Raw genomic sequence first — 26,338 nt, 5'->3', positions numbered from 1 at the left:
ATAGATTTTATGTAGATTAAATGATAAAAACCATTTAATACATATATTAAATTATGTAAAAGACGAGATAAATTATTAGCCTTAAAAAAAAGTGTCCAAACTTAAAGATCATGTTGAAGATTTTTGGTCTGGAGTGGAATTAATAAAATTTACAGTATTTGGTTTTAAATCTTTTATAAAGGTGAAGCAGTTTAAATGACTGGCTGAGGAACAGCAGCAGGTCTGGTTCTGGCCACCAGGTGGCGGTGTGTGCTCGGTGTTAACGGCTGAATGGGGCAGAAATGCTCTCGGCTCCAGTTTTATGGCAGCTGCTCCAGTTTCGCTGCTGGTTTCGGGTCCGGCTTCAGGCTCAGGCCGCCTAATGAGGCTGAAAGCCGGCGGTTCGGAGGAGAACCGTCCCGTTGACGGTGACACACATCCCCAGGTCGTCCTCCTCTAAGCCTCTTACTGTAATCACACTCTTGCTGAGGCGGCAGGACCCGCTTCCTCCGCCTCGCAGCTCCTCAGAACCGGTCCGGGCTCGGCCCAGGAGTCCAGGATGCCGTGTGGAGACGCGGTGGCCGTGTGGGACGTGGCTCTGAGCGACGGCGTCTACCGGGTCGAGTTCGATCACGGCACCACCACGGGGAAACGGGTCGTCTATGTCAACGGGACGGTGAGGTCTGAGAGCTGATTCTGATTTCACTGACAGGACGGACAGCACCAGAATTGGGACCAGATAGGGCTCAGCGTGACGTCAGGGTGAGGTCAGTTCCTGGGTTTTAAACTGCCTAGTTTGGTCAATGAGTCCAAACTGAAGCAGAAGCAATAAACCCATCAGAACTGGGTTTCTAGGTGTTCAATGAGGTTCTGGTGAAGGTTTAATGATGGAAACATCCGTCCATCGACTGAAAACCCAACAGGATTCGGTTATTATTACTACTGAGGTTCTGGTTCAAGTTTCTGAATCAGTCCATGTTGAGATAACCTCCAGGAGAACTTCCCACGTCTTCTGATTGGGCCATCTGGGCTTCCTGTGTAGATGTTGCTTCCAGATGTCATGGTGGCAGACTGAAGGTCCAGTAGAGACCAGCGGTGATAGAAGCTGTAACCTGAAGAACGAGGCTTTTAGGGTTTGTTTGGAGTAGGAAACCAGTAAACAAGTACTGGAGCCGTGGAAGTCCTGGAAAACCCAACAGGTGAAACGGGGAACACTGAAGACCTGGTCTCAGGGTAATGTTGGATGGTTGAAGGAGCACTTTGAGGATCTGTTTGACCTAGTTCTATGTTTAGGAGACAGAGCTAAAGTAAAACCTGCTAGCAGGGGGGACTGAGGTAGGATCCATGGAGCTAAAGGTTCTGGACATTGTTGGACTGTTTGGTTGACATGTCTCCTGAATGGAGGACCGGTCCTCTGGCGTGGCAGGTCAGGGTGGTTGTCCATGTCTGTGAGGATCAATGGAGGATCTTCAGGCGAGTTCAGTCCAGGATGTTGGAGTGGAGACTCAAACTGGTTGGTGAACCTCAGGTTAAGAGGAGCAGTGTGGCGTTCGTCCTTGTGTGGGACAGCGGACCCTTTGGCTGGCTGGTCTGCGTTTGTCTTGGCTACGGTTTCCGTACTATCCCTTAAATTGTACCATCCCTTTAAGGAGCCTGTAGTCAGTCAGGTTTTCTGCAGCGTTTCCTTGGTTGTGGTGAGTGGATGAATGGGGTGGTTTGCTGTGCAGGAGGTGATCAGGAAGGACTGGATGTTCAAGCTGGTTGGGAAGGAGACGTTCTCACTGGGCAGCGCCGACACCAAGGCCACCATCAACATCGAGGCCGTCGGCGGCTTCGCCTATGAATACTCGCTGAATGTCGGCGGGAAAAGCCTGCAGAAGTTCATCGACCACAGAGCCAAGACCACCAAGACTTGGGTGGTCCAGGTGGATGGAGCAGACTGCAGGGTCGTCCTGGGTGAGTGCACAGAGGGGTCAGAGGTCAATCTGAACACTGACCGGTCCTGACTGACTGTGTTGTGTCCAACAGAGAAGGACACCATGGATGTTTGGTGCAACGGGCAGAAAGTGGAGACAACGGTGAGAAACATCCCACCAGAACCAAAGTGCCACCATGAGGCCAACAGCAGAAGCGTCCACTGAATTAATCCTTTACTTTTTTATCTAATGTGACTTTTTAAAAATAATTTAAAGTGTTTATTTAGTTATTTAATTAAAATTCAGAAACACTTTACTGATCCCAAAGGGAAATTAAATGCTGTTATTGTAGAGACTGTTGGCAGGAAAGAGCTCCTGTAGCAGTCTGTGTTACAACGAACCTGAAGAAGCCTCTGACTGAAGACGCTCTGTTTTCCCAGGACAGTCTGATGAAGAGGATGGTCAGGGCTGGTCATGATATTGTTATTTATTTAATGTTGGCTTTTATTTCAATATAATACATGTAGTTAATTAAATCACTAAATTAATATATTTATTTAATGTGGGTTTTAATTTTCTGAAGTTAAACTTAAGTAATTTATTTTAATTTTCTTTATTTTATTATTTAGCTTTTTTATTTTTCCGTACCTACATATTTAATATTCATTTCACTTGTACGTTTTAATTAGTACTTTTTATAAGCATTTTAAGTTTAGAATAATTTATTTTATTAAATTATTTGTAAATTTTTTTTTTTAAGCAATTTCCCTTTGGGGATCAACAAAGTATATTCTATTCTATTTTAGATGTAATTTTTGTCCAATTAAATTATGAATAAGAATTTTTCCTGCTGTCCCATGTGTCTCCTGCATGTCCTCCTGTCCTCCTCCTGTCCTCTTGTCCTCCTGTCTTCCTGTCCACAGGGAGAGTTTGTGGACGACGGCACAGAGACTCACTTCACGGTGGGAGAACACGCCTGCTGCATCAAGGCCACAAGTGGAGGCAAGAAGAAGAACGGCATTGACCACAGCCTGCTGCTGGACGGACTCAAGGTTCCTGCTTCGTCCCAGTAGCGCCGGACCAGAACCAGTGGAGCTGAACCAGGACCAGTAGAGCTGGACCAGAGGTTCAGACAGAACCAGCAGGGGGCGCTGTGGGATGGCCTCACAGATGTGGGACTTGTTTTTCTTTTCTGACTCTTAACAAATAAAGCTGTATCTCCTCTGATGGGATTTTATTTTGAAAGGTTGTTAATGGCTGGTTGTTATGGCAGAGGTAATCTTTGCGCAGTCTCCATCTGTCTGAATGCAGCTGTTCAGCAGAACGGCGGGAAAACCGGAACACGACTGGTCTGACCTTCAAAATAAAAGCTCAATACAGATTTAGTTTTCTAATTTCTGAATGTAAGTAAAAACAGATGTTGCTTTACTCTTTATCTGTTAGGTGAAAATAATAACTCGTCAATAAAGTAACTAACATATTAATGTTAGTTTATATGGAGTTAAGGTGGGTTACAGAATATAAAGTTTGACTTCATTAAACCAAAATTAAACAAACTGAACACATTAATGGAAGTCACGAAGGAAACAAACTGGACTGAGTTTTAGTTTTAAACGGACTCAAAATAAACTGAAAATAAAATATGTTAAAGTTAAGTTGGATTAAATTGAAACTGATTCAAACAAACTGAGTTGATTTCAGCTGAACAGAAATATTACTAATTTAACCTGAATTAAACTGAAGGGGTTAAACAGTTTGTGTTGAGTTAAACTGGTCTGGTCTGTCTGAAAGCCAGCTGAACTAAAAACTGAATTTAATGACCTAAAATTATATATATATATATATATATATATATATATATATATATATATATATATATATATATATATATATATATATAATCACTGAGATTATTATTGTTGTTGGGTTTTGTTGAAAAATCAACACGTTTTGTTGATTTTTTAATTTAATTTAATTTATTTATTTATTTGTTGTTGTTATTGTTGTTTAATAAAGTTACGAACGTTTTAAGCCAATCAGAGGATGACATGCTGGTCTCAGCGTCCTGGCGTCGTTCAGTTTGTCATTTAATTCCGAGATCGACTCAAAACCTTCCGCGATCGACATATTGCACCGCTGCTCAAAGCACGAACAGTTCAGAAACAATGTGAAATGGGAATAAAGCTATTTATTAACTGATTAAGTCATGTTTTAGATTGTTCTTTAAAAACTAATCAGTCACGGTTGATTAGTGATGCACTCACTGCACAGTGAACCCATTGATTCTTTACAGCAGACTCCGCTCCCCTGTCTTGCAGGTACCGCGTACCCCCGCTAAATCTTTTAGGGGCAGTACCCGACCGTATCTGCCTACTTTCACCCCTGCTTGTAGCTACAGGAAACTGGGTTGATTCCAGTTTAATGGAACTGAAATGAAATTTTATTGTATTGATTTAATTAGAAAAAACTAAATTAATAAAACACAAACAAACACAGTTGATTTTCCCTGAAATTACCGGAAATTAATTAGGATAAACAAGTTAAAATAAACGTGTTAGACAGTGAAGCTGGAAGTTAAACTAAGCTGTTTTATTTTGAAAGGTTAAACCGAACGTCTTTATTTGGTGGTGTGTGGTTGATGGTCCTGGAGGAAATCCCGGCTGGGATCTTCGGTGTATCCAGGACTGAGCTCACCGCGCAGAAGGAGCGGGACAGGAGCGGTGTTTGGGTTCTGGTTGCGGGACATACCTGACGTTTTGACCCGGTTCCGTCGTCCTGGGTCACCCGGTACCTCCTGTTGGCTCCCTCCGCTGAGTTTCCAGCCGAATCGGGGAGGTTATCCGGATCTTTTTACCAGCAGGGAGACAAAACAAGGAGCAGGGATCCAAACTAGCCCCGCAGACTGATTACCGAGCCCCGACCCGCGGCTATTTTCCCGCATGTTGTCTGCGGTTAAACCCCGCATTCTGGCCTGATGTGAGGCCGACTCTCACCCCTGGAATTCGGCGACTTTTCCCAGTTTTCCCCCCGGCTGCTGGGAGCTACAGCTAGTTAGCTTTAGCCAGCTAGCATCCACCAGGCCGTTTGTCATCCTCCTCCTTCGGTCAGTTATGACTCAAAGTTCCGCTGGAAGCTCCGTTTAATCCGGCTGCAGGACTCCCAGCGGCCCGGTAATCCAGCCCTGCCTGGAAGGATATGGGGCAGCGGAGCTCCGCCGCCTCCCGCACATCTGTCACCGCAGCGGAGCAGGGAAGCGGGGAGCCCCGGGGACAAGCAGCCTTCCCCGGACTGTAGCTGCCATCTGGCCCCCGCCGCTGGAGGAATCCCGGATCTCCTCCCCGGGATGTAGAGCAGAATCCGGGATTATTTCTCCGGGATTATTGTTACAGTTGTTCCCAGAAAGCCTGAAGTCGTTCCTGGAGCCGCGTCTCCACCGTCAGGATGAACTACCAGCTGCATCTGGCCAACTCGGCCGCTATCCGGTCCGAGATCCAGAGGTTCGAGTCGGTGCACCCGAACATCTACTCCATCTACGAGCTGCTGGAGCGGGTGGAGGAGCCGCTGCTGCAGAACCAGATCCGGGAGCACGTCATCGCCATCGAAGGTAGGACCGAGAGAAAGATGCAGGTTCTGCAGGCCCGCCGGGCTGCTGCACATCCTGGTGCTGAGAGCCGCGCAGGTGTGTGTGTGTGTGTGTGTTATTGCTCTGAGTTGGTTCTGAACATGCTTGACCCGGCCCAGATCCCTGAGGCCCTCCGTTCTGGTCTGAACAGTTATCGTATCGTTTATCGTGATTTATCGTTATTTTATAACCTCCAGTATTGTTGGAATTGTTAGTTTTGTTAGTTTTCGATTGATTTTTTATTTTTTTTTATATCATTTTAATGTAACGATACAAATCAATAAGTTTGACAATCTGGTTGAATGCAGTTCAGTTGTGTAACTGTGAGCAGGTTGTGTCACTATGGTTACTGTGAGACCTAGAGAGAAATATTGTCTTATCGTCACTTTTTATCGTTATCACAATAGTTCTATAAAACATCATGTTATTTTGCATTGACTTGTTTGGCAGACTGTGATGCTGCGGGCCAGAAGATAATGACCAGTTTAATTTGAGCTGAGGCCCAGTTGGTTCTGTAGACCCGGTTGGTTCTGCAGGTCCGGTTGGTTCTGCAAACCCGTTTGGTTCTACAGGCCCGTTTGGTTCTGCAGGTCCAGTTGGTTTTGCAGGTCCGGTTGGTTCTGCAGGCCTGGTCCAGGCTGAAGCCCGGCTGCAGCTGCTGCTTCCTCCAGAACCTCACAGGAACCTTCATTGTTGTGTGCTGGTCCATCCATCCTGAAGCGGGCCCTTCCTGTTCAGAACCGGGTCCAGAGAGGACGCAGCAGCTGAGCAGACCTTTGTTCTGCCGGGCCGTGTGACCCAGTTGGCCCGGCTGCTGTTTGTTCACCGTCAGCCTTTGTTTCCTCTGTCAGCCTGGATCTCAGGTTTCTGTTTCTGAAGCAACATAAAGAACTAGAACCCGGCTGAGGTTCTGCTTAAACACACACTGCGGTGCTGCCAGGTTCTGCTGGAAACAACCAGAACCGGTTCCTTATGTAACTATGACGACTAAAATCAGTCCTAACATAAATGCAGCTTTTCACCTGGTTCAGGTTTAAACCCATAATGTTGGTGTTAAACCAACAGTGTTTAGCATTAGCAGGGCGCTTAGCTTTAGTGTAGCGCTTCGCATTAGCATATCATGTATTATTAGCAGAACGTTTGACTTTAGCATTATCAGAGCGTTTAGCATTAGACGGACTTGAACTCATCAGATGAACAATTCTTTAGCAGCTGGACCTGAAGGTTCTGTTCAAATCTCACTGTGGATCCAGATAAATATCTGTGAGTTTGACCTTAGGCCCTGGGAAAGGAGGGAATCACCATGGCAACGAGGGGCTCCAGAGCAGAGCTCCCTAAATCTTTGTAATGGTTTGAGTTTTTTCATTTCAGTTCCAGTTCTGCAGTCTGATCCGGTCCGGTTTTGGTCTGGTTCTGGTTCCGGTCCTGGTTGTGTAACCTGAGCGGCTGTAAAGCTGCTTCAGGCCGTTATGTAACATCAGAGCGTCTGTCCTCCAGAGGAGAGGAAGATGCTGCTGCTGCTGATGATGATGATGATGAGTCACCGCCAGGCCGGAGAGTACTGAGCGCGCTCAGTGGATTCTGATGGGATTATGGTGGCAGATGTTGGATCCAGCAGGAACATCTGGACTGGTGTGCAGGCAGCAGCCACATCTGAATCCCAGTTCAACCAGTTCAAGCTGAACTGGGATTAGTTTGTGTTAATCTGCAGCAGCCCAGATTATCGGCCGTGTTGATGTTCCAGATGTTTCATCCTGGAAAGCATCAGAGCAGCACGGAGCCGCCTGATTGGTCGACTCGGTCGCCACTTTGAGGCCGGTTGCCATTGGAAACCTGATGAACCTGAGAGGAAACAGCTGCAGATGACTCATTATTTAATCCCACTTCAGGTCATTTAAGCCAGCGAGTCTCCATGGCAACACTAGTTTGATCTGAACAAAAGCTGCTGTTATGAGGCTGGAAAATATGACGGTTTCTCTGGTCCTTAAACGCATCGGCCAACAGGAAGTAGTTTGTTTCAGAGTTCACAGAAAACGGTTCTGGACTTGGGTCTTAAAAGCTCACTGGACCGGTTCTTCAGCCCAAAGAGAGGTCAGAGGTCAGAGGTCACAGAATAAACTGTAAAAAGCCCTAAGAGAAGACAGCCAATGAAAACAAATACAAATAAAACAATTTAGTGGAAAAAAAAAATCATATGAATAAAATCCAACAGAAAAATTTTAATATCACAAAAAGAAATAAAGAGAAAAATTGAGGTAAAAAACAAAGGAGAAAATTTTTTTTACAAAAAATTATAAGAAAATTTTTAAATACGAAACAGAAAATGTAGAAGAATTTATAAAAAAATATTTAAAAAGTTAAATGCTGAGTTGTACCAATAATGAACATAATAATTAATAATAATAAATATATAACCTTAAAATAAATTATTTAATATCCATATGAATGTATGACATTTTTTAAAAAAGGGAATTATTAATTAAAATTAAAATTTTTATTAAATATTAGTAAATTTTAAATGAAGTAAAAATCCTAACTGTGAAAAAGTAAGAAAGTTAATCATAGTAAAAGTTATTAAAAAATAGAAAAAAAGACATGTTAAAATAAAATAATAAAAAAATTGAAATGTAAAAAGAGAAAAAATAAATTAAAATCTTAAATACTAAACTGTAGATTAATAATAATAATAATTGTAATAGTTGTAAAAAAAATTTATTCTTTAAGATGTAGAAGATTAAGGAAATACTAGATGAAAATAAATAAGCTTTAAGTAAAACTAAACTTGTACAGAAAATATTTTGTATTAAAAATTAGATGAAAATATCAAGTATGATAACATGGGTAGATTTAACTGTAAGTAAAATGTTAAAATAAGCAGAAGTTTTAATAAAAGTGAAAATAAATAAAAGATTAAAGAAGTTTGAAGTGAAAACAGGAAGAATGAGAAGAGAAACAAACAGAAGTGAAAATAGTACAGATACTATTACTACTATTACTACTACTGCTACTAGGACTAATAATACTACTCCTACTGGCACTACTACTAATTATTATTATTATTATTATTATTATTATAATTATTATTATAACAACAACAGAGAAGAGTAAAACACGTCTGGTCTGCTGGTCCAGTCCGATCCCTGGTTCTGGTTCTTGTTTCTACCAGCCAGAGGAGGAAGTGTCACTTCTCTATCAGACGGTGAACTGCTGGCCCGTTACCATGGAAACGGGAGCCGGCCCGGGCCTCAGTCTGGAGACCTGCAGTAAACGTTTCTGTTCCCGGTTCGGTTCTGCTCCGGAGCCCGGCGGGGCCGGCCAGCGCGTGGCAGGAAGTGACATCATCAGCCTCTCCTGGGAGCCACTGTAAGCTAACGAACCGCATTGTGTTAGCGGGACAGGAAGTCTATTTATACTGCTGGACGCAGCACGGCTGCTGTTGATACTTCCTGTTGAGGAGACGCAGCCCAGACGCGTCCAGGTGTCCACACGTCCAGATGTCCACATGTCCAGGTGCTTGGTCCGTCTACCTGTTGGGACACCTGGATGTGCGTTAGCGCCCCCTGCTGGCTGCGTTGTTGCCGCTGCAGGTGTAAAAGCAGCTGCTGCTCCAGCTGGCAGCAGAGAAAACCTGAGGCTGCTGGAAATGTACAGAGGACTGGTGCTGCCAAAACTTTATTCATAGTTGCATTAAACCATAAATAACTATAATATTTAGTTTTCTATTTCATTTCCAATCTAATTTTTTAAATAATTATTTTCCTTTGCCTAATTATTTTTTAAGAGTCTGTATTTATTGAATACATTCTTTTCTGTTTTATTTCTAGATTTTTAGATGTAATATTTTCCATATTAATAATTTTATCAAGCCCTTTATTTATTTCAGTATTTGCAGCTCTTTATTGGCAGTAGCAGTCCTCCATAGAAACGAAGCAGCTGCTGATTCATAGTAGAAACCATAATGACCATAAGCTTTAGTTTAAAAAAATTATATATAGAGTTTCTTCCTGCTTGTGTATTAAAGCAGTTTTTCTGCATTAATTATCAGACAAATATGACATAAAGATAAAAACTGGCTGAAGCTCAGAAGTGGATCTGGACGCTGTAGAAACAGGAAGTGATGTCACATCATTTCCTGCAGGACTCAGAGTCATCTCCACAGGAAACCAGCCAGAAATAAACCTGGCCGGCTTTGTTTGAGGAAGTGATGCTCGTTACCGTGGCAACGTATTCCACAGGCTGGCCCGCAGCCGCGTTGCCGTGGCAACCAGATGAGCAGCGGGAAAGCAGAGTGTCATGATGGCTCTGGAGCGCAGCGCTGTGTGCTGAGCAGCAGGGGGCAGCAGAGAGCTGATGTTCATAGAGATTTAGTCGGCTGCTCTCGGGTTCTGATATAAACAGAGAGGTCAAAGGTCAGTAGTCAGACACCAAACAAACAGCCCTTCATGTTGCCGCTGATCACTGGTGGAGATTAAATCCACTTCCTGTTGGGATTCAGCTGGAACTGGCCAATCAGGGCTGATGTTGACTGAATGTATGGAAAGCAGGTTTACCCGATAATCAGATAGGAAACGTTCATCTGACCTGGGAGAATTTCTGTCTTTCGTTCTTTCTTTTTTTCCTTTCTTCTTTGTTGTCATTTCTTTTCTTCTTTTTCTTCTTTTCTTTCTTTGAGTTTTTGTTTTCTTCTTAACTTTCTTTTTCTCTTTTCTTTGTTTCTTTCCTTCTTTTCTTCCTTCTTGTTTCCTCTCTTTCTTGTTGTCTTTATGTCTTTAATTCTTTGTTTTCTTTCTCTCCAGTCTCTTATTAAAACAGGCTGATGCTCGATGGTTGTTCATTTGAGGTAAATTGTCCCCACCAGGCCTCCATCCTCATGTTTTGGTGGAAACCAACCTGACAGTTTTGTGTTTGATCAAACGAAGGTCATTCTAAATGTTTGGAGATTGAATTGGATGAGAGTTGCAGGTTGAATTCCCTGCTGGGTTTGTATTGTTAGTCTCTCCTGGGAGTTGAACCGTCGGCGTCCTCCCTCATCTCCTCTTCCTCTCCTCCTCCTCCACCTCCTCCAGGATTAAAGCATTGCATTATAACTTCATGAATGTGTGATGAGCTGGTCTCCATCTGTGCTGCAGCTGCTGGTAGGAAGCCGACCTGCCTCTCCTTGTCAGCTCCTGATGCAGCTTTCGACTTCAGACGGATCTACGGTGTCCCTGAAGGCCCAGAAAGTCAAAGCCATCAAAGCAGACCTGACTGAATCTGGTGGAGGAGGAGAACATCCAGGTCTGGATCCTGGTTTGCACGCGCTCAGTGAGAGCGGCCCCTACCCCCACACAGTGGTCTCCATGGCAACACAGCAGCGTCTGGTTGGTGGGGCAGGAGCTTCCTGTCTGGGTTCACATGGGTCAGATCCTGACCCAACAGAACCTTCATGCTGTCTGGTGCCCCTGCTGGTCACTGCTGGTCACTGCCGCCTGCTTTGCTTTGTTTTGTCGTTTTTGAGGAGTTTTTTTCTGCTGGAAACTGAAACCTGTGTGTGCATAGTGATGATGCTGTCAGCAGGGGGCCTGCTGCCGCCCCTCCCCCGCCCGCTGCTGGTTGACCCAGTTTCCAGGCTGCAGGGTGAGGCAGAGCGTGGGAGGAAGATGCTGCAGCTGCTCAGGTTGTTGGTTTGGTTCCACCTGCAGTCACACCTGGATTTAGCGCCTGCGCCTGAATAAATCCGGCCTTTAGTTTCCGGATCAACGGGGATAAAATCGGCTGCCAACGCCTGGTTCTGTTTGGACCGGGCTGGGTCGGCGCCGGTCTCCTCACAGTGAGCGCTCCGGCAGCCTCTGCAGCGCCGCATGCATATTTCATAGCATGGAGAAACGCAGCACCAACATGCAGCTGGTCCAGTACCACGCGGCCGGTCCAGTACCATGCAGCCGGTCCAGTACCACGCGGCCGGTCCAGTACCACGCGGCCGGTCTAGTACCACGTGGCCGGTCCAGTACCACGCAGCCGGTCCAGTACCACGCGGCCGGTCCAGTACCACGCGGCCGGTCCAGTACCACGCGGCCGGTCCAGTACCACATCAACACTCTGCTGGGTTCCAGGACTTTTCCGCTCTAAGGTCATGATAACTTCACTGACCCAGTTCAGGTTCTGCTGGCCGCTCTGACCTCAGCTGGTTTTACATCCTTTATGTTACGTTAATGTTTCTGTCTGTCCCTCCATGGACCAGAATCAGGAGGAGACAAGAGCAGAGTCCAGGGGAACCCCAACGAGACTCAGTTTTCATTTAATATCTGAGATAACTATTTATAAAGGAACAGTTCAGTCAGTTTTCTATAGTCACTAATCAACCATCCAATAGATAAATCAATAAACACAAAACAGGCGATGTGTAAATAAAAACAAACTACATATAGAGATCATCTGCTGTTTCAGCAGAACGTTTGTCATTTCCTGATGATTAATCTGCTAAATTCACCAGCTAATTAGCATTTTACTTTGTGAAATGGCTTCTGTCTTTACACAGATGATACCTTAGTGTTTTCATACCTGTGGAACGTGGCTGAGCAGCTTGGTTTTTGTTAGAGAAGCCAACAGGCTTGTTGGCTTGTTATCCAGAAGGTAGCAGGCTAAGGAAGTTATCAGGCTGTAGAGCTGTAACATTGTGAGCGATGAGGTGAATCAGTCTTTATGCTGATGATCCCTCAGTGTTTTCATACATGTGACATCAGTTTGTCATCTTGGTGGATTTTCCCTAAATCAGCTGCAGATATCTTCATCTGTTTTCCAGCAATTCCAGTTCAGTCTATCTACTGGTTTCAAGCAGCTGCTTCATGGTTCTGGTCTGGTTCCAGTTGTTTCAGTTCAAACTGCAGGAGGTTTCTATGATCGATGAGGTTAAATGAACCTGATGGGGGAACCGTTACTGTCCAGTTAAAGCTGATTAATGATGAGGCTGAAATCTCAGAGCTAAGAAATTAAAAACTATTTTTATATTAAAACATTTAGTATAAAATAAAGGAATTTCTTTGTTCTATTTCATTCGGTGGGAAATATGCAGAATCTACCAATCAGTCGCCTCTCACCTTTTAATGAGCTACTAAGACTAAAGGTCTGTCCTGTGGGGGTTAGAGGTCAGCAGATAAACCTGAGGGGAGAATCTGTCGAGGTTCTGACCCGTTTTACCTCCAACAGAACTCAGGAAGGATGTATGGAAATACGGAGAGAAGGAATAGAAAGATGGGAGGAGGGAATGTTTTCAGTGTGACGCATGAAAATCACAGAGTGAGGAAGAAGAGGAGGAAACATGATGAAGGTCTGAGGTGAGGATGAGGAGGATGAAGGACCAGGCCGTTTGATCCACAAACTCCTGCGTAGCTCCTCCCACTTCTCCAGGACGACCTCTGACCCCTACAACTGGTTCTGATTCTGGAGACACTGAGACATGAAGGGATCCAGACCATACAGGGTCAAAGTTCAACTTTAGAAAGTCTCGTTTTTCTGGGATGATTTTGGTTTCTCTTTGTTTCGGATCACGAGTCACATGACCAGAGCCGCAAGTTACTACTGCAGGAAACACAAGAAAACAGGAAGTGGAACCAGAGCTCCCCCAAACCACTGTTCCCAGGTGGGCGGGGCTTATCGCTCCAAGGCCTGAACAAGATGCTGATGTCTCCTCTGATTGGCTGACAGATGAGCGTTAGCGCCACCTTGGCTGAGTTATGAATAAAACTCCGTTAACTGTCTACATCCACCGTGATTATTATCGACTCATCATGTGAACAGATTAATTCAAATTTCATGGAAACAACGGCTCCAGATTGAATTTTTGTTACATTAGGATAAAAACAAACATCTGTGATGTGACCAGCTGGTTGGACATCTGAGAACCGGGTCAGAACCCAGACTGGAGGTTCTACTGGGAACACTGGGAGACCCGGAGAGGCTGAGGGATTTTCCCTCAGCTTCATTTAAATCACAGCATCATCTGCAAACAGCAGGACCAACATGGCGGCTCCAGCAGCTCTGCTGGTTCTGTAGAGGGAACATGTTGGGTTCTGGTTCTGGTTGGAGGAACCATCCCAAACTGGGAGACAGGACCAGCTGGGACTGGGAGTCTGCTGTTGGAGCTGCAGATCTGCCTGAGCCTGTATGGCTGCAGGAGGAGGAGGAGGAGGAAGAGCCAGCACTGTGGGGAAAGAGAGCAGGCTGGAAAACCTGGACTGGAGTTCCTGTTTTCCTGCTGGAGACTAGAATAAACCCAGAGGAGAAAATATGATCCGTTTGGTTTATTAATGAAGAGATAAAAACAGCAAACATATTAAAAATAAATGTTTCAGTTTTAATTTAGAGTAAAAAGTTTGGACACCTTCAGTTCATCCAAGGGGTGTCCAAACTTTTTACACTGGAGACAAAATTAAAAACACAAAAAATAATTTATTATTTTAGCTTTACCAGTTTATTATTAAACATTTTTTTAATTAAATCTATGTATCAAAACAAAAATGTTTTGGACTGTTGCCTTATTTTAAAAAAACTGATCATTTCTATAGATTTTGGTTTTTAATTTTTTTGTTTGTTTGTTTGTTTGACAAATTTTTTCTTGACTTGTAGTCAGGGTCCAAACAAACGCATTTCAAGGGTCACAAATGGCCCGGGGGCCACAATTTGGATTCAGTTGTGTTATTATTTGGTTTATTAGTCGGTTACATTTAAACAAACTGCAGCTCAGAGTTCAGATCAGAGGCAGTTTTTCCCTCCGTCACGCTTTCCTAGGAAAGTTGGTCACATGGATCTGATGTGAGTGTAGCTTCGCCTCCAGTCCACCTCCGGCGCTCCACTCCAGCTTTCCTCCCTTCCCATCTACTCCTCCCCAGTGCTCAGCTCCAGGTTTCCTCCCCTCCTGGCTCCTCCTCCCTGGCGCTCCGCTCCAGGTTTCCTCCCCTCCCGGCTCTGTGTGGGTGTCAGTGATCAGTGGAGCGGCTCAGACAGCAGCAGCATTCTGGAGCTCCTCGTTGCTCGGCGGCAGCTGAAAGCGTTGAGGCAGCGACGCTCTGGTCCCAGGTGAAGTGGGGGGGAGGAGCAGGAGCCCAGAGGGGGGGGGAACGCCATGGCGGCCGGAGCGGAGCCAGGACAGTGAGAAACATCTGGAACATCAGGATGCTGATGGAGAGAGGAGCACCTCAGAGGAAGACCGTGTACCGGATCTCCCTGACGCTGGTGAAGAGGGAGAACCTGGGGGGGGTTGAGGAAGAGAGGGGTCGGGGGGGCGGGGTGCTGGAGGAGGAGCCGGAGCCAGCGGCAGCTCAGGGTGGCATCATGAGGAGGTTCAGGACGTTCAGCACAGGTCAGCTGGAGCTGGGCCGGCTCAGGGCGTCCCGTAGGGCGCAGCGCGACGAATCGCGGCCCGAAACCGCTGCCGCCAAGGTGAGGAGGCTCTTGAAGGCCCGCAGCATGGAGGAGCGGGACCCGCCAAAACCCGGGGCCCCCCCGAAGCCCGGCCTGCTGCAGCGCAGCTTCAGCTTCAGCGTCCGGACCCGGATCAATGGAGAGCTGCTGCGGCTCCACGCCACGTCCAGAGACGGGCCGCCACAGGCCCTACCCCCTGAGCAGGCCCCACTCCCTGAGCAGGCCCCACTCCCTGAGCAGGCCCCGCCCATCACACAGGCCCCGCCAACCAGGACCCGGGAGAAGAGCCGCACCCTGGAGGTGGGGGCCGTCCTCAACAGGACCGACTCCCTGACCGAGCTGAGCCGCCAGAGGGCCGGCGCCGCTAAGAACCGCACACTGGACAACAGCGACCTGCAGCGACGGGACACCCAGGGCGACGGCGCTGCGCCACAGGGGGGCGACCGGCGGCTGGGACGCTTCTTCAGCGGGTTCTTCTCCAGGCCCAGCGCGGTCCGGAGCCCCGGGATTAGCAGGTCGCTGCGGCGCAGCGGGGCGCCATCCAGCACGGAGAGCATGGACGGGGGCGGAGCCACCGGTAACCATGGTAACCACACACCTGCTACCTGCTGCAGGCAGCAGCACACCCGGTCCAAACGGTCCAGAACCGGCAGGTTCATCTGTGAAATGTAGATTATCAAATAATCCTCAATTCAGATTATTTTAAACGGTTGAGATTATGACACAAATACCAGAGAAGATCTAAACTATAGATCAATAATATATTTTTAAATCTAAATGTTTTAATTGATTTACCCAGAATCATAATCTAGAAAATGAATCTAGATTGACTTCTGTTTAAACATATCTTATCGTCTCCAGACAGAAGCTGGACTGACGGCTCAGAGGGAGAAAACATTTCTGGGATTCCTCACACACCTGAGTGTGTGTGTGTGTGTCTGTCCGTGTGTGTGTGAGTATGCATGAGTGTGTGTGTGTGTGTGTGTCCGCCCGCGTGTGACCTACATCCTCGGCCAAGCAGAAGTGATGTCCTCCTGAGAGGAGAACTGAGCGCGCTCAATAGCAGCTTTAGTGACAGGAAATGAGGTCGGCAGGGCTGCTCTCTGGGCCCTCAGGGTTTATTGAACTGGTTCTGGCGGCCCGCAGCATCACACATCCTCCACTGTACTCTGTGATTCACTTCCTGAGGTCCGGTCAATCAGGTGGGTCGTCCTCACAGGCCCCACCCCCCCGCTGCTGACCTGCTGACCCGACCCACTCTGGAACCAGCGTCTGACCCGGTCAGACTGGGACGCTGAGCTGATCCAGTTATCCTGAAGCTCAGCCAGGTGGAGGCTCCATCACAATAAGAGCCCAGAGTACCGACCGGGTCAGAACCAGGAAGTAAAACTTCTGACAAACATTTAAAAATAAAGAGCCTGAGGCTGAGTCAGGACAAGTCAGACAGCTGGCCCGGTCCAGGAGGAACCGGGACTGAGGACTTGTTCTGTTACAGGTTCTGTAACTAGTTCTGGTTCTTATTGAGCTGAACCAGTTTAAAAAAAACAACCATAGAATATAGAATTAAAATAAAAAGTTGTAATCAGTCATTCTGTGTAATTCTGGTCACGTTTCAAATTAAACAAAATTAAAATAATTAATAAAGGGTAAAATAAAGTCATAATATTTAATACTTCACTAATATTCTCAGAGTTAAAGTATTTAAATGTTTTTTGCTGCCGTTTTGTTGCAGCTTGCTGCAGCATTTGGTTTTGCTGGCTGTGATTGGTTGGTTATCCAGTATTTATAAGGAGCGCTCTGATTGGATGAGAAAATCCTGGCCTGTGATTGGCTGCAGATCTCATGTTCGCATCAGTCTGACTTGTCAGTTGCTGTTACTTCTTGCTAACATACTAACTAGCGCTGTGCCTCAACTAGCTAGCGCTATGCTAATGTTAGCATTGGCTCGGTGGCACCCCCTCAGTCTGCAGGGGAAACAGCAGGCTGACCGTCTGACTTTTATGTGATGAAGCTGTTGGCATGACGGTAGAAACAGGACAGTTAGCTAATGCTAACGCTGACTAAAGAAGGAAAACTGAAACTGATGAAAAGTGAAACAAATAAAAGCTGGAATTAATGGGAAAACTATAACTGAAAATATTGTGCTTTTATCAAACTAAAGCATTCAAACTATAAATAATATTCTTTGTTTTTCTGTTTTATTTATTAGCATTTCAGTTTGATGTGAAACAAACTGTTCAGATCAGCTGATGGAGAAATACGGAGCTACAAACATCTGAAAACTCAGGCAGCTGGTTGATGAACAATAAATTAATATAGTTTCTGTTTAGTATTTATTATGTAAACATAATCACTCTGACCTTTTGACCGAAGCATCTAAGAATGAACCAGAATATGAAAGAACTAAAACTAATGAAAACTAAACAATATTTAGCTAATGGCTAATGGTCCCAGAGGAATAAAGCTGAAGTGTAATGGACCAGAACCTCTCTGACCCGGTTCGGTTCTCTGGACCATTAGGAACCATCAGGAACCGTTACTCCTGTTTCCTGGAGGAGTCAGAACCTGCTGGTACTGCTGCCTGCGGGTTGCTGGTCCAAAGCCCAAGAGACTGAGCTGGCCCGGCTCATCTCAGCCAGACGCCCCTGGCCTCCAGGCTGCCCTGAGAGGAGGGCCATAACCGGCTGGAGTGGAGCGTTTGATCAGGAGGAGGAAGAGGAGCAGCCAGGCGGCAGGCTGCCAGCAGCAGGCGGGGGAGGGGCGGTGGTCGGCTGATTACAGGCTCAGATATAGGTCACACCGTGTGTGTGTGTGTGTGTGTGTGTGTGTGTGTGTGTGTGTGTGTGTGTGTGTGTGTGTGATAGCCTATCACTGTTTCCTGCTCTTCACGCTGATCGTTTGTTCTGGTCTGAATCTGATGGGATCATGGCTCCACTGCTGGTTCTGTTTGGACCTGTTCTGGTTCTGTGGCTCAGATAAGAGCAGGGTGGGTCTGGTTCTGATACTCTGGGTCTGGTTCTGGTTCTGGGTCCAGAGACCTCCCTCTGGGTCACCAGTCCTCCAGTTTTTGTCCAATCCAAACTTTTATCACTGAATCCATGAGAATAAAATTTCCTTCATGTTTACATTTAACTTTATGAATCAATTATTTTCCATTTCTACAGTTTTTGCTTCATTTCTAGATGTTAAAATCTGAATTTTCTTTAAATCTTTGAGGCAGAACTTCATGCTCTGATCTGTTGTTGTGGGTTTTCCATGTAAAATATGACGTTGCCATGGAAATCTGAGTTTAGGAAGTGATTCTGCCTCAGGGCCACACATCCACTGTTTCTTAGCTGCGGTCAGGGGCCACACATGGCCCCGGGCCGCATGTTGGACCACCCTGTATGTAGTGTCATCAGGAGGACGAATTGCAGACAGAGCAGCTGATGATGAAGAGCCACTCCTCTTCCTCCAGGTGTGTTACCTGTCAGACAGGTTGACCTGCAAACAGACAGCTTTTGTTCTGCAGAACAAGACGGTTCCGGAGGGGAACCCCAGCAGAACTCGTCTACCAGAACGGGTCAGAACCAGTAAGAACCCGACATCAGGAGGTTCTGGTTCTGTTTGTCCCTTTGCTGCTGCTGAGGAGCTCTGCAGTCAGCTGGGATGGTACAGGGGTGTGGCCTGTTGGTCGAAGGGCGTGGTCTAACGGTCGGAGGCGTGGCCTGTTTAGGGGGCGTGGTTTGCTCCTTGTTTACCCTGTCAGCTGTTTGTGAGACGTTCACACATCAGCAGCAGATTCCTGTCGTTCTTTAAGCTGCTGACTGACGTCATCCAGGAGATTTTGATCAGTTTATCCATGCAGACTTTTTTAATATTATATAAAACTACCAAATCTATGAAAATAAATAATGAAAAACTGAAGACGGATAGAAACTTTTCATCAAGATGCTAAAATTCTAAATATGTAACAAACATTTAAAAAAGGCAAAAATAAATATAAAACTATTTAATAAAGAAAAATATGAACATAAAGTTGTGGCTAGAAAAATACACTTTTCATCAAAACAATCAAAAATAAATATAAAAAGATTCAACAAAACTAAAAAAAAGTAACATTTAAAAAATCTAAAAATGAAATCATAAACAGGTTCATTATTTTTAAAGGGACAAAATAAAAAGCAATTAAAAAAAAAAATAAAAAATAAAAAATATATATTTATATAATATTTAAAGCAATTTAAATTCCAATAAAATAAATAACTAGAATAATTTTCTCATGATTATTCATTTAAGAAGTAATGAAGCCTTTTTGAATATCTTGTCCATGTTAAATCATTTTTATTTTATTAATTATTGGTAATAATCTCTGCTGGCTGTCTGCTGATGTGCAGACAGGTTCAGGTTCTGACGTGTTCTGGATGATCTTCATACCATGAATATCTGCAGCCTGAGCAGCACAACCGACCTGACCCAACCTGACCCCGCGGGTCTGATCTCATCTGATGAGATCCCGCCTGCTGCTGGCCACGCCCACCACTGACCCCTCTCAGTGACTCCGCCCACCACAGGCCCCGCCCACCTCTCAGCCCAGCAGACAGCTGACTGAGGCAGATTACGACAAGTCCCTCTGTTCGCCTTCCTGTCAGAAACGTCTCTATGGAAACGGTCCTCGTACCGTTGGATCTCCCAGCAGCTGCTGGCTGGTTACTGGTTTCCTCCCAGTTGAAGCTGCTGGTCCATCACCTGGTGCAGCGGAGGAAAACAGGAAGCAGCTGGATCAACATCCTGCCTGGCATTACGTGACGCATCAGCTTTCCATACAGGCCGAACAATGCCCGCCTCTGTGAGGCCGCCAGCCAATCAGGACGCGTCGCTCTGCATTCTTTCCATGCGGACGGAAGTTTGGACCTGAAAACCGGGTCAGGATCACCCTGACCACATTCTGTGGACAAACCTCTGGAAAAGTCCAAACTAAAATAAACTTTGTCCCAAAGTCCATGGCTGGTTTAAGCCGACTTAAACTATCAAAATGCAACAAAACGCTGAGTGTAAACTACTCAAAACCGGTTTAAGCTACTTTTCATGACTGGAGATGGAAATGGGTTGATGTGTGACCCGGTTCTGGTGTTTCATCCAAATAAAATACATTTACCTCGTCTAAGGATATTTTAGATGGGATTTGTTTTTACAGTGTAAGCGATTAGAATTACAATAAAAAGTTTTTTTTTTTTTTTTTTTAATAATTTGTAAATCTTTCCTGCTTTTATTGAATCATATGAACAAATTCAGGATTCATTTAGGGGGAAACAATCATTTCATTTTGAACCTTTATTGTAAAATATATGTATATTTTTCCACAATGTCAGTTTTTGTCTCGTAATTAATAAGAAAATATGAAAAAAACATTTTAATGTAAGAAGAATCTTCAGATTTTTAATCTGTTAAATTACAGAATAAATTTTTAATTGTTGAATTAATCATTTAATTCTAACCAAACGTTTAGATTCCAGTTTTACAGTGAATGTTTAGATTTGAAAAAAATTCTGATGTTTTCCTGGTGACCGGGCCTTTGCAGAATCAGAACCAACTTCAGGTCATGTTTTGGGTTTTGTGGTGCTGCAGTATGAATAATTGTGAGCCGTGATTCTGGACCGACCCGATCCGACCTGACTAACCGCTGCTTTCTCCTCAGACGCCTTCGTCAACAGCCAGGAGTGGACCCTCAGCCGGACCGTACCAGAACTCAAAGTGGTGAGTCCCGGTTCCGTGTCCGAGTCAGCCCGGTCCGGTCCGATCAGAACTAATCGCTTGGTTCTGTCTCCTCACAGGGCATTGTGGGTAATCTGGCCAGCGGGAAGTCGGCGCTGGTCCACCGGTACCTGACAGGAACCTACGTCCAGGAAGAGTCTCCTGAAGGTGAGGGGTTCTGGTGTCGGTCTGACCCGATTCCTCTGGGTTCTGATCAGAAATTAACCAAAATAATGAGCAGAACTGGGTCAGAGCGTCTCCTCTAACTGGAACCGACCAAAACATTCACAGACCCAGCTTCACTGCAGGAATGTTATGCTGATCAGAACCGGACCAAACCGAACAGAATCAACTCTTATTCCATTATTTATCCTTATTTTTTTACAGATTTATTTCTATATTTTTATTAACATTAGTACATAAGTTGTTCTTTTTTCACTCCATGTTTGGGGCTTGGTACCGGCCCGTTCTGGTCCGGTTCTGGTCCGGTTCAGCAGCAGCTGGAGGCTCCAGCAGGAAGCGCATTCCTCCGCTCTAAAAATACACGGAGCCCGGGTTACCGTGGCAACGCAGCCAGACCACAGACCAGAACTATTCTGGTTCTGGAGCAGCGGCTGGCCCGGTGGGTCGTCCTGCTCTGCGGTGCGTTCAGGGCCACTCAGACAGACCAGCGCTGCCGTTAGCGGAGGACGGAAACTTACCTGACCTCTGACCTTTAAACCAGGAGGAAGCAGATCCAGAACAGGAACCAGATGATTTAGCCTGCTGTCCTCTGTCTCTGTGACCTCTCTGTGACCTCTGCATGTCCTTCAGCCTCTGACCTTGCTCTGCTTTGTGTTTCCTCTCTTGCTGCTTTCTGGGACGGTCTGATAATCTAGCTGACGTGGATGCAGGTAAATTCTCGCTCTGGTAGTCCATCCATCTGTCCACCTGTTCATTTGTTCATCCATCCCTCTGTCCATCCATCCATCAGGCCGGTGTTGGTTCTAGCAGCAGCTCTTTGGCAGCAGCTCAATTCTTGTCTCCTATTGACAAAACACAAGAAAGTTTCTCTAAACCTTCAGCTGACCAGCCAGAAAACTGTTTGATAACATTTTATATTTTACTCACTTTAAGGATTTTTCTTTTTATATTTTTGCTTAAAATTATTTATTTAAAATATTTTACTTATTTAGATTGTATATGTTAATTTATTTAATTATGTAACAAGTCGAGATTAAAAATGCGCAGGAAGGTCAGATTATTTTTATCAAGTAATAAAGTAAAACCAGATAAAAAGTTAGACTTTCTCCTCTGTGTTTCAGATTTTTCCTCCAAATTCTGTTTTGACGGTAAATGTTTTTAAGAACCCAATCGGTTCTGCAGAACCTAAAGCCGACTCCAATCAGCTGCTGCTAGCCGACTGTTAGCCTAGCTAGCTGTTAGCTCCGCCTCTCTTTCGTTCTTTGCCGTTTTCCAGCTCTTCGTCGTCTTCATCCTCAGTAGCTAGATGAAATCAGATCTCATTCTGACCCAGAAGAGAAAAGTTTCCAGTTCAGGTCTGACTGGATGGCGGTTTGAGTCCAGTAAGATTTCGGGGCGAGTCAGACGGAACATCAGGTTCACTGGGTCAGGAAACGGCAGCATTTAATCCGGCTGAACAGCGCCCCTAGAGGCCAGAGGTTAAACTACTCTGAACTTTTTGATACAATTTCCTTTAGAAAATATTTGTCTAAATATCACCTTTTTCCAAACGGTCGTGGAACATTTGTGGCTTTAGAGTTTGGTTTAGCACCAAGCTAACAGAGACCCTCCTGTTAAATAATGATCTTGTTCGCCAGGGGGCGCTAGTTTAAGCCTCTGTGACCTCAGCTGCTGAACCAATCAGCTGTGCTCCCCTCTCTGCCGCAGGAGGGCGCTTTAAGAAGGAGATCGTGGTGGACGGCCAGAGTCACCTGTTACTCATCAGGGATGAAGGAGGCCCCCCAGAGGCGCAGGTAGGTACTGCAGCTCATACCGGGTGAATAAATATGATTAATAAATCAGCTTTTAATTCAGTTTTAACTTAAAATTAATTACATTTCTCATCTTGGTGGACTATTATACTCTGCAAGTTACTTGCAAAAAATATTTATTGAGAGACAGCTTTAAGATTTAAAAAAAGTATGAAAATAATAAAATATAATATTCCATCAATGTATCCATACATTGATGGATACATCAATGTATGGATTGATGTATCCATACATCAATGGATGTATGGATAACTATTATCCATACATCCATAGTTATCAATAGATAACTATTGATTAACTATTATTAATCAATAGTTATCAATAGTTATCTAACTATTGATTAATAAATTATTCTGATGATTAATTGTCTAAAAAAACCTGACATTCTGCAGATTTTATTTAAACTTTTTAAATATAATATTCAAAACGTATTAAAAGTTGTAAACAAATAATTAAATTCCTTTTAATCCATAAATCTATTAACAGATTTTATTTTCAAACTTTTCTGTTGATATTTTATCAATTAACTGACTAATAACTGATAGCAAAAGGTGCTAATAGATTTTTATTGATTATGTTCTATTAAAAAACAGATTTACAGAAAGTTTTTCATATTTTAATTATTATTTTTTTGCTTCATTTCTGCTCTGTCTGTGTTGTTGTTTCAGCTCCAGTTAATGATTACTGATTATTAACCCGGTTGGTTTCAATAATAAATTCATCATGATTAATCTGTACGGATAGCTGGTTGATTATTTGTTTCTTATAAAGGTGTTTTTCTTCCATCGAGTTTTTCAGTTTTAATCAGCCTGTGGTCTGCTCTGACCTGTTTGTGTGTGTGTGTGTGTGTGTGTGTGTGTGTGTGTGTGTGTGTGCGCAGTTTGCTCTGTGGGTGGACGCCGTGGTGTTCGTCTTCAGCTTGGAGGATGAGATCAGCTTCCAGACGGTTTATCACTACTACAGCCGCCTGGCATCCTATAGGAACACCGCCGACCTGCCGCTGGTGCTGGTGGGAACCCAAGGTGCTCACACACACGCACACACACACACACACACACACACACACACACACACACACACACACACACACACACACACACACACACACAGAAACATCCTGATCCACTCACACTTCCTGTCTGATCCTCTGCTGCCCTCTGGTGGCGACAGGCAGCGTTACATCTGAGCGTCTTTCATTTCTCTCACACCACATAATGATGCAGCCTCTGCTGTGCTTTTTTCAGTGGTTCTGTTTGGAGGTTAAAGTTCACTTCTGGAGCTCTCTTGCCGTCTCACCTGCTTCAGATCAAACTGGGCCCTCAGCATAATACTGCCAATCAGTTCTGATCCAACCAGAACCAGAGCAGGCTGAGAGTCCATCAGAAACAAAACTTTTATCTCTGTCAGCTCATTTTTCTGATTACTGAAAATCAGTAAATAAAAATCAATAAATAAAAATCAAACATTCATTGTTTTTTATTTATTTTTTATTGATTTATTTGTGTAATGATTTATTTACTACTTTATTTTTATTAAGTTGATTTATTTACTTAATTGTTAATTAATTTCTTTAAGAAACACTGGCTTTCATCCGTGATTTGAGATTTTCATTTTGATTTTATCTATTTATTTTATCATTCATTAATTTTAATTATTACTAATTTAATCAATTTATTTATTAAGTTTTATTTATTTATTTATTTAACTTATTTATCCATTTAATTTAATAATTTATCCATTTATCTTATTTTATTTAGATATATTTAATCACTTATTTTTTATTTTTGTTTTGTTAATTTATCTAGTCATTCATTTGTGCTTATTTAAATTTTAGTCATTTTTTAATGTATTTATTAATTAAAATTTTATTTTTTATTTTATAATTTATCTTTATTAATTTTATATTATCATTTATTTTAATTTATTTTTTATTAATTTTATTTAATCATTTATTTGTATTTATTATTATTGTATCGGTGTGTAAGCCTATCCACCAGCAGAGGGCGCCAAAGCTCCTCCTGACCGTCTCTTCTGGTCGTTTCCCTCCAGACGCCATCAGCTCGTCCAACCCGCGGGTTATCGACGACAGCCGCGCCAGGAAGCTTTCCAACGAGCTGAAACGCTGCACCTACTATGAGACGTGCGCCACCTACGGGCTGAACGTGGAGCGCGTCTTCCAGGACGGTAAGCCGCTCCTGCGGGAAGGTGACTTTCCTCCATCGGCTCTTAATCGCTCCGCAATTAGGAGCGAAATGGCGCCGCTCGGCTATTCAGCTCCGACCAGCCGCAATTAACTTTTATAATGAGGAGGGGGGGAGATGAAGGGCCGGACATTACGGCTGAAAGTGACCGCAGCCATCAGAGTCCTCACTGACCCGGCCGCCTGGTTCCGGTTCGGATCCGGTTTCACTAACACAGCAACACAGTCATCCGCAGCAACTTTAAATGTCAAGTTTACTACTTTAAATCAGTCCATGAAGGCAACATTAACCGGCTGGACCAGCGGTGTTCAACCTGCGACCCGTAATGATGAGCAGCGCTGCTGTTTCGCCGCTGGTCCAGCAGGGGGCAGCCTATCCACTCTGAGCGGCGCTGCAGAGCCGAGCCTCAGGAGGAAAGTCTGCAGACTAAACGCTGCCTGATTATCCTCTTAATTATTCCACTGAGTGAGTGTGTGTGTCTCTGTGTCAGTGAGTGTGTGTGTCTCTGTGTGTGTGTGCGTGCGTGTGTGTGTGTGTGTATTTGCCTCCTTGTATTTGTCTCATCATTATCTCAGATTAATCAGTTTTCTAATCATCCAGCAGAACCAAGAGTTTAATGTTTCTGTGGACAGCAGCAGCCTGCAGCACTGTGTGTGTGTGTGTGTGTGTGTGTGTGTGTGTGTGTGTGTGTGTGTGTGTGTGTGTGTGTGTGTGTCACCGCAGCAGTCTGCCTGTTTCCAGACGTCCAGTCAATTTTCTGCATCTATACAGCGTTTCTAGGTTTTTGCAGTCATAATTTCTCGTGGATTAAAACGTTTAATCTAATTAATCAAACTTTATATCAATTAAATAATCAACATTTTAATTAAAAAACATTTTTGCTGGTACGTTATTGAACAATGTATGTTGCTCAACCGTCAGATTGATCAAAGTGTTTTCATATGCAATCAGCTTCAGGATCATTTGAAAAAAACATAGATTAATTGTGTTAAAATTTATGTAAATAATTAATCAAAATGAAGGTGTTAACGTCCCGCCTCCAATAATTTAATGCAACTCATTATTTAGAAAACTGTTGAAAAAATTAAACCTGGACATAATTAAAGTCTCCCAACAGGAATTAGGTTAGCGATGACGCCTAATGATGCAAACAAGATGGCTGATTGGGAAAGATAGCAGAAATTATTTTACACTGTAGTTACTCTTTCATTTCTCATCATGTCTGGTGATAATCTGATGTTATTTTTACTTTATTTTATCACATTGTTCTGTTTTGAATAGTTCAGGTCTGTTGGGATCGGCTGTGTAACATCAGGATCGTCTCTGTTATTCTGCTGAGATAATGAGCTGCATCATACACATATGGATGAATCTTCATTGGCGCAGACTGAGGGTTTGATGAAATTATTGCCACAGAGAGAGGTGATTGTAGAGCTTTATTACTAGATACTAGATGTATTCTAGAGCATCAAAACACAAAGCTAACAGTTTGAC

The 26,338-nt window shown here is 44.1% G+C and overlaps 2 protein-coding genes across 4 annotated transcripts in view; both read left to right on the top strand.

Moving 5' to 3' along the window:
* Window positions 1–11: 11 nt before the first annotated feature.
* LOC106924466 (fas apoptotic inhibitory molecule 1-like) lies at window positions 12–3,132 on the top strand. The gene is made up of 4 exons (XM_014998177.2): window positions 12–655; window positions 1,707–1,935; window positions 2,008–2,057; window positions 2,819–3,132. Exons 1-4 carry the CDS (start codon window positions 539–541, stop codon window positions 2,966–2,968), a joined length of 546 nt encoding a protein of 181 aa, XP_014853663.2. The 5' UTR covers window positions 12–538; the 3' UTR covers window positions 2,969–3,132.
* Window positions 3,133–4,482: 1,350 nt separating this feature from the next.
* The window catches only part of agap1 (ArfGAP with GTPase domain, ankyrin repeat and PH domain 1), a 60,178-nt gene continuing 38,322 nt past the window's right edge, over window positions 4,483–26,338 (top strand). Inside the window, exons 1-6 of one of the 3 annotated variants that reach the window (XM_014998174.2) lie at window positions 4,483–5,499; window positions 20,594–20,652; window positions 20,730–20,817; window positions 22,540–22,625; window positions 23,524–23,665; window positions 24,693–24,827. In XM_014998174.2, the coding sequence (XP_014853660.1) occupies window positions 5,337–5,499; window positions 20,594–20,652; window positions 20,730–20,817; window positions 22,540–22,625; window positions 23,524–23,665; window positions 24,693–24,827 (673 nt within the window). In that variant the 5' untranslated portion in view covers window positions 4,483–5,336. Of the gene's footprint in view, window positions 5,500–14,183; window positions 15,503–20,593; window positions 20,653–20,729; window positions 20,818–22,539; window positions 22,626–23,523; window positions 23,666–24,692; window positions 24,828–26,338 lie in introns of those variants that run through there. The other 2 variants (XM_088003753.1, XM_014998172.2) reach the window with 2 other exon arrangements.

This window comes from Poecilia mexicana, unplaced genomic scaffold (genome assembly GCF_051168715.1).
Source record: "Poecilia mexicana isolate PSO_F unplaced genomic scaffold, ASM5116871v1 scaffold_2, whole genome shotgun sequence".
Classification (NCBI taxonomy): domain Eukaryota; kingdom Metazoa; phylum Chordata; class Actinopteri; order Cyprinodontiformes; family Poeciliidae; genus Poecilia; species Poecilia mexicana.
Note: the sequence above shows the minus strand (reverse complement) of the source record. Positions and strands in the feature narration are given on the sequence as shown.

Bases quoted from the DNA above. Each gene is read 5' to 3' on its own strand.
- LOC106924466 (XM_014998177.2), top strand. From the start codon at position 539: ATGCCGTGTGGAGACGCGGTGGCCGTGTGGGACGTGGCTCTGAGCGAC. The intron at 1,936-2,007 runs GTGAGTGCACAG...TGTGTCCAACAG, and splicing joins AGACTGCAGGGTCGTCCTGG to AGAAGGACACCATGGATGTT. The intron at 2,058-2,818 runs GTGAGAAACATC...TCCTGTCCACAG, and splicing joins GGCAGAAAGTGGAGACAACG to GGAGAGTTTGTGGACGACGG.